Source organism: Thalassophryne amazonica, chromosome 17 (assembly GCF_902500255.1).
Source record: "Thalassophryne amazonica chromosome 17, fThaAma1.1, whole genome shotgun sequence".
NCBI classification, from domain to species: domain Eukaryota; kingdom Metazoa; phylum Chordata; class Actinopteri; order Batrachoidiformes; family Batrachoididae; genus Thalassophryne; species Thalassophryne amazonica.
The window spans coordinates 14,572,353-14,591,185 of record NC_047119.1 but is presented as its reverse complement, the minus strand read 5'-3'; the positions used below and the strand labels follow the sequence as shown (position 1 = coordinate 14,591,185).

Below are 18,833 nucleotides of genomic sequence, written 5' to 3'. Positions count from 1 at the left end.
AACACATCTTGTTTGATTTAAAAATGGATTATGTACAGAGGGGAAATTGAGTGTGAAAAACTGTATGTAAACCTAAGTCTGCAATTGTAACTCTATTGGTGACATTCAGTAATTTCCCTTATCTTGTCAGTGTTGACAGAAAAACTTGGGGCAATGCAGCGTTTTATAATTAGCCTTCAGACTCTTGTCTTCCTGGGCAGTGGAGAGTCATAGCGATGACAGCGGAACTGATCCCTCACTTCCTTATTTAGCCTCTCCCCACCATAGCGTGCGAGTGTCTGTCTGCCTTTGAAAGCACTGGCGTTTTGCAATGAGTTCACTCTGAAGCATTGCAAGAGTTAACACCGAAGTGTAAGTCATGCGGGTTTGTGTTTGCTCAGTGGGTGCTGCAGTGCTTCAGACAGAAATATCTTCTTGTCTGTGACACAAAAATAGAACAAATACTTTAGTCACCAGTACTGAAGTAGGTGTGAGCACAGAAGGGTTCCCCAGTGAAGTGGGTTTGTGCACATTACTAACAAACATTGGGTCATAGTTTGATATTCCTCAATTTTGAGGTTTGATAGGAGCCAACACTTGCTCTGCCCCTCCCGTGGAATGAGAGGTTTTCTGTTCCATATAGGTTTGGCTGTGTTGTATTTAGTTTTTCCTGTGGGTCGTATATGGGATCGCAAAATATGGGAGGGAATAGTGCTTAGGGAGAGCAGGAAAGAAAGAGGGTGGAGAAAGGTAGAGCATAGAATTGAGTCCTTGCACAAGCAGAGAGAATTGGGGCAAAAGATGGAGGGAATACATTTCGAGTGTTAACCAGACTGAAGCCTTCAATGAAACAATGCAAGACTTTTTTTCCCCTCAGGAGCCAGCAGAGTCTGCAATTTCTAGGACGTATTCATTTGTCCTCTTTTATCTGCAATTTTTCAGAGTTCTTTCTGAAAGTACTTTGATTCTGGGATGCATAACCTCAGTTCACTAGTCTGCACTGGCTAACGTGCCATTAAGCAGGTCATTTTAACCTGCAGGTGGCCTCTTTAATTCCTTGTGGCACTTCAGTGCATCCTCATGTCGGACAACTAAGTTGGATCATTTCAGGACCTTTGATGCGAGCGTAGACCACCACAGTCAGACACTCCCTGTGCCCTTGATTATGTGACTCAAGTAACGTTGGCAAAATATTTACAAGGCTTATTTTTCTTATTTTTCTCTCGCTGAGATTTGTGGGGCTACTCTCTACCAACACTCTGTCACTGAGTCAGGAGAGAATGATCATGAGGAGCTGTTAGTTTATGACTTATAACTGTCAGCAGTGCGATTGAGCGATGGCTGTGAAAATGTGAGACTGACCAGCAAGTCATCAGTACACATAAAGTGTACCCATTATTACCACACCTGGACTTCGGGATGGGTAACATAAGCTGGAGGAGTCAGACCTCTTCAGAGGACACGGACTCCTCTCTACAGGGTGATCTAGATGAGGACACAGGTAAAGAAACTCATGCCTCTCCGAAATCACTTAGACTAGTTTGTAATACCAGCAGGAAATTCTCTTTCTCCCTGTGACTGAACAGGAACTTTACAGCATAGAAGTAGCCTGGCTGACAGATTTTTCTTTTTATTTACCCCCAAATAAATAAATTTGCATTTGTTTTCAATTTTAAGTGCTAATGATGCTAATGAAGAAGACATGCAGTGTTTGATATTCTATATTTTCCCACAGTTGAAAGCACAGACACGACATAACTTCTCACTTTATATGTGGCATTATTATCAAGCACTGTTTCTGTTTTAGTTAAGAGAATCGAGTGTGTGCATTCTTCTACATCATATATGAAGTCTGCCACTGCAACTTTTTGCCACTTTGAAATGCTGGGGACATTCCTCCTTGTGCTTTTTGTGTCATGTGGTTTTATGGAAGGTGCTCATTTGCTCCGTTGAAGATTTGGGTGGATCCAGCCAGAAGAAGCTGCTTTGCACAATTTCAGCCTTTCTTTATTGTATTCCACTGTGCGTCATCACCTTCAGGCCTGTATACATTAGCTATAGCCAACTGCATTTTTGTCCCATCAGCTCAGAACTGTATGTCTTCTTGCTGTGGTCTAAATCCAGTTTTGCAATACAAAAAAGTAATTCATTAATACTAATAGTAATTTTGTCTTGGTATCTTAAATCCAGCCAACCCCATCTTCATTGTGGTAGCTAAAGGCCCCCGCGTCGTTAATGGGTGTAGACTGAATGTGAGAGGGGCGCCGGCGCGTGCAATTGTGCAAAGAGAATTTTGAAATGTTCAAAAAATCTTTCCACTAGCCCTAAGCCTCACTAAAAGACCCAGAATTTAGGTAAAGTTGAGGCCGCGGCATGCTCGTTTACTAATAAAATTAATTAAAAGACAAAAAGCGTAAAACAAAACTATACCAGTATGCTAGCCTTACGAAGGGGAAAATAAGTGTGTCTTAAGTTTGGACTTGAATGTCTCCACAGAATCTGACTGTTTAATTGACGCAGGGAGATCATTCCACAAAACGGGCATAAGAGAAAGCTCTATGACCTGCAGACTTCTTATTCACCCTAGGGACACAAAGTTGTCCTGCACCCTGAGAACGCAAAGCCCAGGCCGGGCGTGTAGGTGCGTGATATTCGTGATTTCCGTGGAGCATGTTTTTGGCTGTCAAAAAAAATCTTCCATGAATGTCACACACCACCCTCATTTAGCCTCATGTCATGGAGGTTGCAACTGAGCGTGTTGATCCATCTTGATTAGTGATGATCCTTAATAGAGCGTGACAGCGTTCTTCTCTGACGTGCGCACTTTGCTGCACCACATTCAGTTTCATTGCTGCAGTATGCTGAAGAAGGACAGTGACTCCAAGTCAGCTAAAAGTTTCGTTCCAATGTTCCACAGCGTGCTCCTGCAGGTGTTCTATCTGCTGCTGCTGCTGTGTCTGATGTTTGGGAAAACGAGCGAGATGAAAGCATTATTGTTGACCGTGCTTACTGGTTCCTGATAATTCGCTAGCAACATGTGCCATTAATTGTAACAGGTTGCAGCAGTTCCTGAAGACACCTGACACCTCTGCCCCGAATCATCACATTCATGATCAGCGGCCAAGAATGTATACTTTGTGGCATTTGTGACTTGCCGTTGTTATGTGTAAACGCAGCATTAAATTTATCACAAACATACTTTTACAGCTACACACAATAAGGAAAAAAAACATGCAACTGTTTTACCAAGCCATGATAGTGTATACATGACAAATAATTACCTTTTTAGACGGCTCCAAATGCGTTCTCCATGTCCTTCAGTGCACGCGCGAGGAAAACAGCAGCTGGAGCGCTCCTCTGTGATTCTGGAAGCGATTTGAGCCGTTTTCAACAGCTAACTCGGACAGAAAATGATTAATCCCCTACAAAATAATTATTTTATATATGCAGCGTCCAGCGCACAGCATGTGGCAGCCAGTGGAACAAAGCACAGCGTCCACCTTGGAACACAGTGGGTGGGATTGTCACGATGATGTGCAAGTGCACGGATCAAAGTCATGCAAGTGTACCTTTAGCTTGTTTGTTGACCAACATGTAGGGGTTAGTTGTGTTTAGTATATTAATATTTGCACTTATCCTGTTAAGCTATGTGAACAGGTCCACCCCAGTGAGCTACTAGCAAATAGAGGCTCAGTAACTAAACTAGATGTGTACATCATTGTGTAAGTGGACTGTGGTGAATGCCATAATGTCTCAATTTGAGAACACAGTCTGTAGTGTGCCCTGCTGAATTCTGTACACTTATGCTCAGCAGGCAGTAAGAGTGTGTTGGTTTATCTTGTTCATCAGTTCATGGCCAGCCCATTCAGTGGAGATGTGAAGTTTTACTGCAGTCAGTAAAAGGCATGGGAGTAATACGATTTAACGTTCTGCCATTTACGGTGCCCACTGATGAGTGGAAACAGGATGGACCTGAGCTATTTCACCTGTTTTAAGAGATTAAAAGGTCACTTTCTGTTTCCTATATTTATGCTCATATGGCTGACAGTATTTTAGCATTGCATTACATTTAGCATTGACATGATTAATTATGTTGACAAATCGCAGCAGCCCGAGGATTTTCACAAAAAGACATTTGAGTTACAGTTTACTGGTCACATGGCAGACTCGACCCTAGATGTGAAGTTTTCTTGTATTGTGAATGAATGAATGAATGGATTTATTCGGCACACACACAAATCCGAAAGAACAGAAACATACCAATAATATGAATGTTATATAAACAAGCCTGTGAGTCCGAAAGGGTGTGGGCAGAAGCAAAGCTTATCAACGCCCACCCCTGCTAGAATGAGTCCAACAGTTATAACAGTCATAACAACATATACACAAATTCACAACACACTACATATCAACACAGACATACACTTCAATATTCAATTACATTTCAATTCATGTATAAGTATGTTATGTATAAAGCGCCAAATCACAACAAACTTGGCCCAAGTCACTCCATATTAACCCTGCCGACCCCAGAGCAGTGTTCATTGTGATTCAACTGACTCCTTTCCATAAAGCACATTAATTGAATCTGTTGAAAGACCTTTTCATTACAGTTTATGGAGGTATCTCGGATGAAAATTACACTTAAAGAGCAAACACAAGTAGTCAGGTCTCTTGGACAGTGATGCCATTTTTGTCATTTTGTTTCTGTACACCGCCATGATGGAGTTGAAATGATATGATCAATATATGCTTGTAAAGCAGATTTTCAGCTGTAATTCAAATGGTTTAACAAAATATTGCATTAACCATTTGGGAATTAGACATTTTTATTAGTGCTGGGTTGCAAAGATTCTCATTTTAATTCCCACACATCAATTCATACATGCAAAGATCTTTTTTTTTTTTTTTTTTACAAATATATGTGCACTTCTCGCCAGCATTGTAACAGTGCTGCAGTTGGGCCGTTATGCTTTTTCTGAGGGTATGTACAGGAAAATGATAATTTCTCGACATTGATTGCGGACATGCTGGTTCTGATTTAGAAGCAGTGCATCCACAATTTATTCATCAACCTCTGTCAAAGCCATTTAAAGATATCAATCTTGACTACCGGGACTCCGGCGTTTTATTCACACAGTAGGTTTTTTTTTCGGTCCTCATAATGTGCCTTACCCATGGGACAGTGCACGAAGGTTCTCTGGTGTGAACTGTGGGAGAACTTTTTCCATAGCCACGTTCTCCTGCTGCAGGAGGTTTTAGGAAAACTTAACCAATGCTTGCTGCGCGGCTATGGGAAAAGTTCTTGAGGGCGCAGCAAGCAATGCAGGCGCGAGTTTTGTAGGGGAGAACAGGGCCATTCTCCCCCTGAAAATTTTTAAATTTATAACTCTCTGAAACACTGAGGGGCAAATTTTGTGAAGTAGTATTAATATGTGGCATAACTAGACAATTGGGTAACAGCTCAAAAAACAGTTTTAATCAGTCAGCTTCAGTGAATATGCAGTGTCTCCAGTGTCATGGATGAGAGTGGACTTTCTGTTTGAGTGTGTGTCTGTCTTCACTTGAACCACTTTCTCTTAGATGTTCCACATGTCATAGTAGTCTAACTGACAGAATGCAGTTAAATTTGCATTAATGACCTTGAGCATTAATGATCTTCTAAAAAAAACTGTACTGAATTAATTTAGATTGAGCAACTACTGCAGTTCTAAATTTGATTGTTTTTGACTGATTTGAGATGAGATAAATCTCATTCCTCCAGAGACCTTTCCCCCCATAGTTCTTAAAGAACTCACTTATTTACATGACATGACTGTAAAATCTGATTTCTAATTCATTTTGAGCAACACCTTTAATGTACAATTCATCAAATTAGTACTTGAAAGAGTTGATTACCAGTAGTAGTGTGACAAATATAATTGCCACACTTTGACGTGTTACAGCTTTTGCAGAGTAATTTATTCAAATTATGCTGCTTAGTAGGGTGGAGCAGATTGATGATTCCACCATCACTTGCTGATGACTGTCTGAGCATTGTGCACGTGGGCTGAAGTGAGTGTACCATTTAGTGCACTGCACACGGGCTGATTGTGCAGTGGGGAGACACTGTGCTGCTTGGCAAGCAAGAAAACATCCAATTTTCATACAACGCTCAGAAAAATTAAGTAATTAATCAATCAGATATCGAGAAGAGTTCACCTGCCCAGATGGCTATGCAGCCATCACGAGCAGTGTGTGGCTGAAACATACCACGATTTGTGGCTGAATGTCTTGATTTAATTTATTCTGGAAGTTTAGCATGCCCATGTAATGCAGACCACACAATTCACCTTCATACATGGCACATTCTGAGAATAACACAAAAAGTACAATCCAAATAAATAAGTTTCAATTTCAATTTTCAATTTATTTTCATTTATATAGCGCTAAATCACAACAGAGTTGCCTCAAAGAGCTTCACACAGGTAGGGTCTAACCTTACTAACCCCCAGATCAACAGTGGTAAGGAAAAACTCCCTCTGAGGAAGAAACCTCAAGCAGACCAGACTCAAAGGGGTGACCCTCTGCTTGGGCCATGCTACAAACATAAATTACAGAACAATTCACAGAACAGTTCATGGATGAATATACAAGAAATGCTATTGGCGCACAGGACAGGAGGATCGCCAACACGAATACAACTCCCATCTGTGGATGGAGCTGCACCTTAAACAGAGAGAAAAAACAGAATCAGGCATCAGAAAGACAAAAAAAAATACTGTATAATTTTCCAGCATTAAACAACAAGAAAAACAGAGAAATACTAAGGTGATCGCCGGCCACTAGCCCTAAACTTCACTAAAAGACCCAGAATTTAGGTGAAGTTGAGGCCACGGCCCGCTCCAATTACTAATAAATGAATTAAAAGAGTAAAAAGCGTAAAACAAAACTATACCAGTATGCTAGCCATATGAAAGGGAAAATAAGTGCGTCTTTAGTCTGGACTTGAAAGTCTCTACAGAAACTGACTGTTTTATTGACGCAGGGAGATCATTCCACAGATGCTCAATTTATTCATTCCTACTGCCGTTTGCTTCTATAGTTTACCTATAAAGTGAAAGTGTTCATTGTGTTGTTTTGTGTGCAGGAGAATATAATAACCTTTTAATTAATAATTATATAGTTTAACCAATCATTGATAAGTGGTGACTGACCTGTAAAGGTTGACTGTACTTGATCATTCGGTCATATTTTTGTCATTGTTTCAGCCCTTTGGTCATAATGCTGTTCAGTTTTGTTTTCACACGGTGCATTTAAACTACAGGATGGTAAGTGGTTTTGAGAAGAATCGGGCAGTGCCGCTTGATGCTGTGGTTGAGAGGTTGACAGCTTTGTGCAGCACACTGACTTGGAGAATGGTACCACTCCTCACCGTTGGAGGCTATTTGCACATAAGAATAGCGCTGCGTATGCTTCTCTGTCTCCTTGTATGTCTTTGTCTCATACTCAGGCAATGAAGTGATTGGTTCTCTTGTGGCCATCTGTTTGTAGGATCAATTTTGTATCTCAAGTGCTTTGTAGTGCCTGTTTGTCTTTTTCCTCTCTTGCCAACCAGCTGCCGTTCACCGAGAACTGTGAATTTATCTCTGTAGATCAGAGTTATTTAGCTGTCGCCGTGTTTCTGTGCTGTTGCCGCTGCTTGATGACAGAGATAATGACATGCTGTATATTTATAGCACTTTGTGGTTCTTGAGTCTGTTGGTTTCACCCAAGGTGAACCTGCTGCCTGCCAGTTGTTGTGCTCTCAGCAAAGCACGGACTGCTGAAGCGCTCATACTTTAAATGGAATGCTACAAAAAAAGCACTAAACCATCACAGACAGATAGGTCATTTCAAGGAGTCAGACTGTTTTGAGCATCTTTGTTGGATGGATGCGCAGTGCAATGAAGTGCTTTGTCTGGTGCATTTGTCAAGCGTGTAACTATACAGTTAGCGAGGCCTGTCAAGGTGAAGAAAGTTGTTGCATTGTGGAGCTGCTGAAGCAGATGTGATTGGTCTGGGCTGTGAATTTGTCCAGAAAAGAGGGAGCGGTTCCCAATGAGTGAGACAAGGGACAGGAAACTGTGCCAGTGGCCTCTGCGTCAAGGGGGAAGGAACAGGAGGGGTACCCAGGATGATGTGAGTGTTTCTGTGTGTGTGGGGGGGGGGGGGGGGGGGGGGAGTGAGTGAGATTTCCCACTCTCAAGCCTAAATTCCTGAAGTATAATGCTATTGAAAACAAAAATGGCACAATATCACAGGGAATATCATGGGTTTGCAACCCCAAGATAAACCCGGATGGCTTTGATTGCCCCAGTGTGCACAGACCTAATTTCATAACATACCAAAATATTTGCATGAGTATGTTTAGTGACAGCCAGGGGTCTCTAATCTGCAGCTGGTCAGCGGTTGTTACTTTGAGGCTGCAGTTGCTTATTTTTATAATTTAGCATTTTGCATAATATTTTTATGATCAAGTACTTGGACTTAAAAAGATATAACTGAATGCAAATGAGCCCAGTGTCTCCATGCACCAGCAGATTTGACAGTTCCAGGCTCTACGCTTAGTCCCAGACGTCACTTAACATGGCAGGCAAGTTGGGGGTCACATCCACTTGCTCTCATATTGAGTATCTGCCTTTACAGGATCCTGATCTAATACTTGTATTTTTCTAGATATTGCACTTGCACAGAGCACATTGCAAGCATATTAAAATCAATCCAGTTCCCATGCTTGACAATTTAATAGCTCATCATGCATTCAGAAGAAAAATAAATCCAATCTGTTTTTTAAAACCATGTGAACAATATATATGAGGTCTGTGAGAAAAGTAACAGACCTTTTTATTTTTTCAAAAACTATATGGATTTGATTCATATGTTTTTACGTCAGCCAAGCTTGAACCTTCGTGCGCATGCGTGAGTTTTTCCACGCCTGTCGGTTGCGTCATTCGCCTGTGGGCAGGTTTTGAGTGAGCACTGGTCCACCCCTCTTGTCGTTGTTTCATTGCGAGGAAATGGTGGAATGATTTGTGCTTTTTTCCAGCAGACTTTTTTCAGAAACTGTTAGAGACAGGCAGCTGGAAACCATTCGAAAAATTTATCTGGCTTTCGGTGAAAATTTTACGGGCTTCACAGAGAATAAGGACTGTTACTACAGCTTTAAGGACGGCCCACATTGGCGCACGGTGCTGCGCGCTCCGAGCCACCATCGAGAGGCAGAAACCACCACATCATTTCTAAACGGATCGCTGTGTGGAGCCGGGACCGTCGTGTGCAATTTCTCTGGTTATCACAAGAGCTGGACATCAGCCATTTTCTGGCAGATTTCACTTTTAACAAGAGATTTTGTCATGGAAAGCCGCGCGGAGGCTTCGTGCGTCACGACGGAGCCGCTGATGGAGCGAGACAAAGGAACACCTCCGTTTCGGAGTGCCAGAGGACAAGTTGGGACATGTCTATCTCGGCTTTCAGTGCTTACCAGTCGAGTGAGTATAAGAGAAATTGTGGAGAGCTGGGCATGTCCCAACTTGTCCTCTGGCACTCCAAAACGGAGGTGTTCCTTTGTCTCGCTCCATCAGCGGCTCCGTCGTGATGCGCGAAGCCTCCGCGCAGCTTTCCATGACAAAATCTCTTGTTAAAAGTGAAATCTGCCGGAAAATGGCTGATGTCCAGTTCTTGTGATAACCAGAGAAATTGCACACGACGGTCCCGGCTCCACACAGCAATCCGTTTAGAAATGATGTGGTGGTTTCTGCCTCTCGATGGCGGCTCAGAGTGCGCTGCGCCGTGCACCATTGTGGGCAGGCCTTAAAGCTGTAGTAACACTCCTTATTCTCTGTGAAGCCCGTAAAATTTTCACCAAAAGCCAGATAAATTTTTCGAATGGTTTCCAGCTGCCTGTCTCTAACAGTTTCTGAAAAAAGTCTGATGGAAAAAAAGCCCAAATCATTCCGCCATTTCCTCGCAATGAAACAACGACGAGAGGGGTGGAGCAGTGCTCACTCAAAGCCTGCCCACAGGCGAATGACGCAACCGCATGCGCACAAAGGTTCAAGCTTGGCTGACGTAAAAACATGAATCAAATCCATATAGTTTTTGAAAAAATAAAAAGGTACAATACTTTTCTCACAGACCTCATATATATATATATATATATATATGGCTCCTCAGTTCCACTGAGTACAGAATTGTAGGATTAAAGCACGGACAGTCAAAGTAATATTGAGTGAATGTTTTAGTTGTAAAAAAAAATATATATTATTACACATAATCATACCAACCATACCATAATCAGCTCTGCCCAGTTTCTCCTTTTCTCCAGTGTTGGAAACACTGGTTGACATGTTTCACCTTGTCTGATATTTCATAGACCAAACAGCTAATGAATTTATTTGAAAAATAATCAATCATGTAGGAATTCCATGGATTCACAGATTTCCATTTATCTACGGCCAAAAATGTTAATCTCTGAGATTCTCTGCAAATCCGTTGATGCATGGCAGGCAACGTAGGAATTTCACGGTCATGTCCTTTGTATTCCAAGTTGAATTTCCAGCTACTTTAGTCTTACTTTGTCTATGTGCTTTTGTGAACGTCACACAACATCACATAATTAGAAGCAAAGCTTGTAGTGTGGAGCATTATTTGTAATTTTTTAAGCATTCTTCAAAGCTGCAGCTTCAAGCTTCAGTTTTGATGAGCACTTGAAGCGCCTCACAGGAGTGGAAAAGAAGCACGCTTTGGACAATAACTCTGGACTAACTAAGCTACAATAAGTCATCAGTTGATACATTAGATGTCAAGGTAACTTTAGGTAAGCCGCTGTGTTGGCAAAGGTCTGTGCTTTACACCCCTGTCACACCTTGATAATTTATCCAGCGTATGCCAAGTGTATTAAAAATGCTGGCATACGCTGGCGTACATCTAATAAGTTATGGGTAAGTTTTGGGTAAGTTATGAGCGTGTTGAAGCACGCTGATATACGTCATTATATGGCGGGTACGTTGAAAAATTTTGGGCATGCACAATATTTTTGACATATGCCAGCGTATGACTCATATGTCCAGCATACATGAGACATAGCCTAAGTTGCAGGTAAGTTATTGTTGACACGTTACTTGTAAGTTACTCATTAGTCAAAATACATCCATTGATGCTGTCCATTGATTGACTCAAAGCTGCAGTCATGCGAACAGTTCAAACTATTTCAAATATTAAAATCATTCACACATGGAGTCAATATAAAGTCTTAATCTTACCTATTCGTTTCAGTTGGATTCATCATCACAGCATGATGAAAACTTATCCACATGAAGCATCCTGATTTTGGAAAATGACGTATGAAAATACTTTTCATTCCTTGTTGTGGCTGAAGACACGTAGCATTTTAAAAGAAGTCCCTCTGTGTTTTGTGCGTTTCTCAGCCTGAACCACAGAACGCTGGTCCCTTTGACCTGCAACAAGAAAATTAACTTATTTTAAAAATTGAAAGAGTCACAGCGCCTCATTCATTCACATCAGTGTTTACTGAAACATCAGTTGACTCTTCAGCATTCTGCATATGATGAAAATAAATCCCAAGATCCACCAAGACAAAAAATGTAATTAAATTTAAATGTTAAATTACTGGCTGACATTCCACGTCCCTGGCTGTTGGGACGTGGAATGTCACCTCGCTAGGGGGGAAGGAGCCTGAGCTTGTGTGGGAGGTTGAGAGATATCGACTAGAGATAGTTGGGCTCACCTCCACGCACAGCTTGGGCTCTGGTACCCAACTCCTGGAGAGGGGCTGAACGCTTCATTTTTCTGGCGTTGCCCAAGGGGAGAGGCGGAGAGCTGGGGTTGCATTGCTTATTGCTCCCCAGCTCAGTCGCCATGTGTTGGAGTTCACTCCGGTGAACGAGAGGGTCGCGTCCCTACACCTCTGGGTCGGGGACAGGTCTCTCACCGTTGTCTTGGCCTACGGGCCAAGCAGCAGTGTAGAGTACCCGACCTTCCTGGAGTCCCTGGGAGGGGTACTAGATAGCGCTCCGACTGGGGACTCCATTGTTCTCCTGGGGGATTTCAATGCCCACATGGGCAGCGACAGTGAGACCTGGAGGGGGGTGATCGGGAAGCACGACATCCCCGATCTGAACCCGAGTGGTGTTCAGTTGTTGGACTTCTGTGCTAGTCACAGTTTGTCCATCACAAACACCATGTTCGAGCACAAGGGTGTCCATAAGTGCACGTGACACCAGGACACCCTGAGCCGGAGGTCGATGATCGACTTTGTAGTCCTATCATCTGACCTTCGGCCACGTGTCTCGGACACTCAAGTGAAGAGAGGGGCAGAACTGTCGACCGATCACCACCTGGTGGTGAGTTGGATCCGCTGGGAGGGGAGGAAGCCGGTAAGACCTGGTAGGCCCAAATGTATCATGAGGGTCTGCTGGGAACGACTGGCGAAACCCTCTGTCAGCGAGGTCTTCAACTCCCACCTCCGGGAGAGCTTCTCCCAGATCCTGGGGGAGGTTGGAGACATGGAGTCTGAGTGGACCATGTTCTCCACCTCCACTGTCGATGCGGCCGCTCATAGCTGTGGTCGCAAGGTCTCTGGTGCCTGTCGCGGCGGCAATCCTCGAACCCGGTGGTAGACACCGGAAGTAAGGGATGCTGTCAAGCTGAAGGAGTCCTACTTATCTTTGTTGGTAGGTGGGACCCCAGAGGCAGCTGACAGGTACCGGCGTGCCGCAGCCCGTGCGGTCCCAGAGGCAAAAACCCGGGTCTGGGAGGAGTTCGGGGAGGCTATGGAGGAGGACTATCGGTCGGCCTCGAAGAGATTCTGGCAAACCGTCCGACGCCTCAGGAGGCGGAAGCAGCTCTCCACGAGCACTGTTTACGGTGTGGGTGGGGAGCTGTTGACCCTGACTGGGGATGTTGTCGGGCGGTGGAAGGAGTACTTCGAGGATCTCCTCAATCCCATCATCACGTCTTCCGAAGAGGAAGCAGAGACTGGGGACTCAGAGGCGGACTCATCCATTACCCAGGCCGAAGTCACCGAGGTGGTTAGAAAGCTCCTCGGTGGCAAGGCTCCTGGGGTGGATGAAATCCGTCCTGAGTACCTTAAGTCTCTGGATGTTGTGGGACTGTCTTGGCTGACACGCCTCTGCAACATTGCGTGGCGATTGGGGACAGTGCCTCTGGATTGGCAGACCGGGGTGGTGGTCCCTCTGTTTAAGAAGGGGGACCAGAGGGTGTGTTCCAACTATAGGGGGATCACACTCCTCAGCCTCCCCGGTACGGTCTGTTCCAGAGAACTGGAGAGGAGAATTCGACCGATGGTCGAACCTCGGATTCAGGAGGAGCAGTGTGGTTTTTGTCCTGGTCGCGGCACACTGGACCAGCTCTACATGCTCCATCGGGTGCTCGAGGGTTCATGGGAGTTCGCCCAACCAGTCCACATGTGTTTTGTGGATCTGGAGAAGGCGTTCGACCGTGTCCCTCGGGGCACCCTGTGGGGAGTGCTCCAGGAGTACGGGGTCCGGGGTCCTTTGCTAAGGGCTATCCGGTCCCTGTACGACCGCAGCAGGAGCTTGGTTCGCATTGCCGGTAGTAAGTCAAACCTGTTTCCAGTGCATGTTGGCCTCCGCCAGAGCTGCCCTTTGTCACCAGTTCTGTTCATTATTTTTATGGACAGAATTTCTAGGCGCAGCCAGGGTGTAGAGGGGGTCTGGTTTGGGAAGCACAGAATCTCGTCTCTGCTGTTTGCGGACGATGTGGTTCTGTTGGCTTCGTCAAATCAGGACCTTCAGTGTGCACTGGGGCGGTTTGCAGGCGAGTGTGAAGCGTCCGGGATGAAAATCAGCACCTCCAAATCTGAGGCCATGGTTCTCTACCGGAAAAAGGTGCTTTGCCCTCTTCAGGTCGGTGGAGTGTCCTTGCCTCAAGTGGAGGAGCTTAAGTATCTCGGGGTCTTGTTCACGAGTGAGGGATGGATGGAGCGTGAGATCGATAGACGGATCGGTGCAGTGATGCGGTCGCTGTATCGGACCGTCATGGTGAAGAGAGAGCTGAGTAGGGGGGCAAAGCTCTCGATTTACCAATCGATCTACATTCCGATCCTCAAAGAACGAGATCGCGAGTACAAGTGGTCGAGATGAGTTTCCTCTGCAGGGTGGCTGGGCGCTCCCTTAGAGATAGGGTGAGGAGCTCGGTCACTTGGGAGGAGCTTGGAGTCGAGCCGCTGCTCCTCCACATCGAAAGGAGTCAGTTGAGGTGGCTCGGGCATCTTTTCCAGATGCCCCCTGGACGCCTCGCTGGAGAGGTGTTCCGGGCACGTCCCATTGGGAGGAGGCCCCGGGGAAGACCCAGGACACGCTGGAGGGACTACATCTCTCGGCTGGCTTGGGAATGCCTTGGGGTTCCCCTGGAGGAGCTGGGGGAGGTGTGTGTGGATTGGGAGGTCTGGGCGGCTTTGCTTGAGCTTCTGCCCCCGCGACCCGACTCCGGATAAAGCGGAAGAAAATGGATGGATGGAAATGGATGTTAAATTACTGTGCTTGGCCTTCATGTGGAGTGGAGAGGCCGCGCAACAGTGTACGTGTACTCGATGAAGTGCATGCCCATATTTACGTGTTCTTCCTTCCAAACAAAAGGGTTCTGCCGGTGGTGGAAACGCAAGCCAAGTCAGACTTAACGTTTCCGACCCGTACCATAGACCAGCCTCCCGTCCTGTACACCAGCATGGATTCCCAAAAATTTCCTGTATATTTGTATTGTTCACTGTGTCGGTAGCATATCCAAAGCAGAGGTCACCCCTTTGAGTCTGGTCTGCTTGAGGTTTCTTCCTCAAATCATCAGAGGGAGTTTTTCCTTACCACTGTCACCTGTGTGCTTGCTCTAGGGGTTGGTAAGGTTAAACCTTACTTGTGTGAGGCACTTTGAGGCAGCTTTGTTGTGATTTGGCGCTATATAAATGAAATAAATTGAATTGAATTGTACCATACTGTGCTGTACTCACCCAGACCGCTCAGTGGAAACGGGGCTGTCAGCATATGCTGGCTAAATCATGAAGGTGTGACAGGGCCCTTAAACTGTGCTGTGCTGGTAATCGCTGACTTGCTAGCAGTGCCCTAATTCACCATTATGCAAGGATTTAAATAATTGTGCCAACTATAGGAAAATGTTTTGTAAGAATCCGCAGCAAAAATGCATGCAGCTGGACAAATGGTGAATTTTAAAGTATTTCTATGGTTCAGCTGCACACTCCGTTCAGCCAGATCTGCTAAGAAGCACAACTGCCTCATTTATTTCCTCATTTAGTGTAAGTGAAGGACAGCATGTGTTTATTCAATGCCAATCACAGCCATGATTGGTAAATATTCATTAGTCTTATTAATCTTTTCAGTCAGTCTTATTACAGTGATTATTAGTCTCTCCTGACAGGTGAGGGGAGAGAGAGAGATAGAGAACATAGTCAGACCTTCAGCAAACAGCTGCATTTGAACAGTAAAAAACCCAGGTGCTTCAGGGGGCATACGCGGGCTTGTCAGAAAACTTGATATGGGATAACATTTTCCTGTATTAGTCAGCTTGTTTATTAGTGCAGGTGAAGTTGACCTTTATTTGTCTCTATACTGGAAATATTATGATGTCATCTTGTCTGATTTCACCCACTTATTCAAAGTTTTAAAAGGCAACACTACACAAGTAATGATAAAAAAATAATTTCAGCTGTGTCACCAAAGTCTCTGGTGTGGATTTAGCTTTTATCTCCTCTCAAAACAACATATTTACATCTCACAGAAAATTCTAGATCCAGTGCCATGGGAGACATGTTTCACTTCTAAGTAAGTCTACTTTTACTGTAAATTTGTTCAATTTTGTGATCAGGTCATATTTGTCTGTTGCATGTTGATTTTAAAAAGTGTCAAAACCACAAATGAGTAGGTGCTGATTGTTACTTCTGTCATTCTTTTTTATGTTATGAGTCATCGGAGAAATGGTGAATAATTTATAGGGCAGGAATTCCCCCTTACTATCTACACCATTGTCCATAATTCCTGTCTCATCTTTCCACTCCAGACTAAAAGTAAATACCACTAACACACGTGTGCTTTTCCATCTTTGTGTCTCACACAGGCTGAACACTCATTGTCAAACATTTCCCCATTAGCCAGGTATAGATCTGGTTTGCTGTTCTGTAATATGGATCTGGGTTGTAGATTTCCTGCTGTGTGTGGCCACGCTCTGTTAGCCGTAGCTGAACAGGCTGTTTGTTCCCATGCAACCCAGCACAGAGAGCACCTCCATCACCACGTTGATATTTGCTTCTGAGTTGATCCATGACTGGTGGGACTTTGACATGTGAAGGGAATGTTTGTGTCCATTGTTCATACTGCAAAAGGTTTGTTGAATTAAGTTGTATAGGAAGCTGAGATCAGGAAAAGACAGTGCATTGATCACAAATTAAAGGAAGTACAGCCAGTTTTGTCATACAGGATTTACAAAAATTGTTTTGAAGTTCAAAAAGTGGAGTTTTTGAAAATTTGAGGTCAAAATGGGATATTCTGAAGCTTCTTGAAGGACCGGAACAACAACAACCAGACCTGTACCCAGGATCTGAAAAGGCGGGGTTCGTTCTTTTTTTGTGAAATTGAACCTTTGTTAGCACAGGATCTAGGGGCCGCTGAAATTTTGGGATTTTGATGTCCAGAGATGCATTCCGGAGGTTTTTTTTTTTTTTTTGTATTTTCTCTCCTCTCCCTCTCTCCATCAGTTTAGTTGTACTGCTTAATATGTGTGCCATTTCTATTTTTTTTCACCTTTTCTTTGCCTTTACCTCAAATTGATATCACAATTGACATATATGTTTGATAATATTGCTATCAGTCAATCAATTAATCAGTCAATCAACCAGCATTTATTTCTATAGCCCTTTACAGCAGCCAAATGGTGTCCAAAGTGCTTTACAGTAAAATCAAGGAACAAACTTCACAAAAATAAAACAAGCATACAATGGACATAAAAAGGCACATAAAAACAAAAAATGTCACAGTGCCAACAGGTGTTAACAGCCAGTTTAAATAAATAGGTTTTGAGCTTTGATTTGAAAAGTGCTGGGTCAGAAATAGTGCATAAATCAGGATGTAACTTGTTCCAGAGTCTGGCTTCAGCTGCCGCGAAAGCCCCAGAGTTTTATTTTAACCTCAGAACATCTAAGTAAAGTTGCCAGATGCCAGTAATATCTTATTTTAAAGTGTAGAGAGTTACAATTTCAGACAAATAAGATGGTGCAAGGCCATTGATAGCTTTAAAAATGAACATTCAAATCTTAAAATCAATTCTTAAACAAACTGGAAGCCAGTGGAGTGAGTAAAGTACAGGTGGAATATGCTCTCTTCTGGAAGTGTTCTTTAAATGACAAGCAGCGGCATTGTGCACAAGTTGGATGTGTGTAAGAGAAGAGTCGTTAACACCAGCATGAAGTGTGTTACAGTAATTAAGTCGGGAGCTGATGAAAGCATGAATGGCCGTCTCAAGATTATGTCTACTGAGGAAGGACTTTACTTTAAGCCCCTTTCACGCCAGGACTGCTTCGAGTTGCATTGGGCATTGTCATGATGACGCCGCATGGAAGCAACCTAGTGCTGAGACGATGTAGCTCGATGCCACAACAGCACGAGGGGCGTAAAGGACGAAGCACATCGGACACCAAAAATTAAAATTGTTTAATTTTTTTTTGCATCCTGTGCTCGATGTTGAAATTAAGTGGTTTCAACGCGTCAGAGCAACAGGACAGCACTCAACGTGACTGGAAGCCACACACTCACAATACGTTACCCGACGCCAATTTATGATTCCTGCTGTGTTCCATTGTTCCTGCAGTATAAATCACGCAGGATTGTTTTTATACCGTGTACACAATGCAGTGAAACTACACGCTCAAAGAGCACAGAAAAAAAAATGCTTTTTGCAGCCTGACTGTTGCTGCAGCTCTTCCTCTTAAATTCTCTCACAACTGTGTTTAAATAAAGTCCATAAAAGTCCTGCTCACAGACTAATTGCCAGAGACAGGACATGTCCACATCCATTAAAAAGTCCGGACATCTCCAGTCCACTAGCGGATGATTCGCGCGCTCGTGTGAACAATTAAAAGATAAAAGAAATGGATGGTTGCGCTCCTCGCTCTCCCCTCAAACTCTCTCATCACTGTGTTAAATAAAAGAACAAAAAAGGACATAAGTCCTGCTCACAGACTGAATGCCAGAGACAGGACATGTCCACATCAAGTATAACTCCAGACATCTCCACATTTACTCACGAACGTTCACGTGCGGTCAAAGAAAGAAAGATAAACTATAAAAGAACTCAGAGCGCATACCTGCAGCTCAGCACAAGAACAAATATAAACTAGAAGAGAAATCAGAGTGCACAGTCTGGCTGCAGCCAAACTGTGCACTCTGATTCCTCTGTGCAGAGATCCTACAGGCTGCGTTCTCACCTCCTCTCTGCCCCCTGCTGCTCGCACCTGATGCAACCATTCATGCGACGCCATGACATCATAGGAAGCAACTTGAAGCAGCTCCGGTGTGAAAGGGGCTTTAGTCAGAAGACATCAGGAAGGGCATCCGGCGTAAAACCTGTGCCAATTCAATATGCAGATCCACCTCAGATTTGTTGTGGCGACCCTGAGTGCAAACAAGGAAGCAGCCAAAGGGGCTTACTAATCAAGGTACTCTGATCAGTTGAAATTAATTCCCACCAGTTAATGTCACTGATGGTACTATGCTCAGCTTAATTGTGGTAGAATATGATGCCTAGATATCGCACATTATTAGGTTTGCGTG

At 43.9% G+C, this 18,833-nt stretch overlaps 1 protein-coding gene across 9 annotated transcripts in view; it reads left to right on the top strand.

The window, feature by feature from the left end:
• The window catches only part of rapgef1b (Rap guanine nucleotide exchange factor (GEF) 1b), a 117,349-nt gene that overhangs the window by 14,562 nt on the left and 83,954 nt on the right, over positions 1-18,833 (top strand). For 4 of the 9 annotated variants that reach the window (XM_034193086.1, XM_034193085.1, XM_034193084.1 and 1 more), the window contains exon 1: positions 1,274-1,480. The exons of 1 other annotated variant lie outside the window; for it this stretch is intronic. In XM_034193086.1, the coding sequence (XP_034048977.1) occupies positions 1,399-1,480 (82 nt within the window). In that variant the 5' untranslated portion in view covers positions 1,274-1,398. Of the gene's footprint in view, positions 1-1,273; positions 1,481-18,833 lie in introns of those variants that run through there. 4 more of the 9 variants (XM_034193093.1, XM_034193089.1, XM_034193088.1 and 1 more) reach the window with 2 other exon arrangements.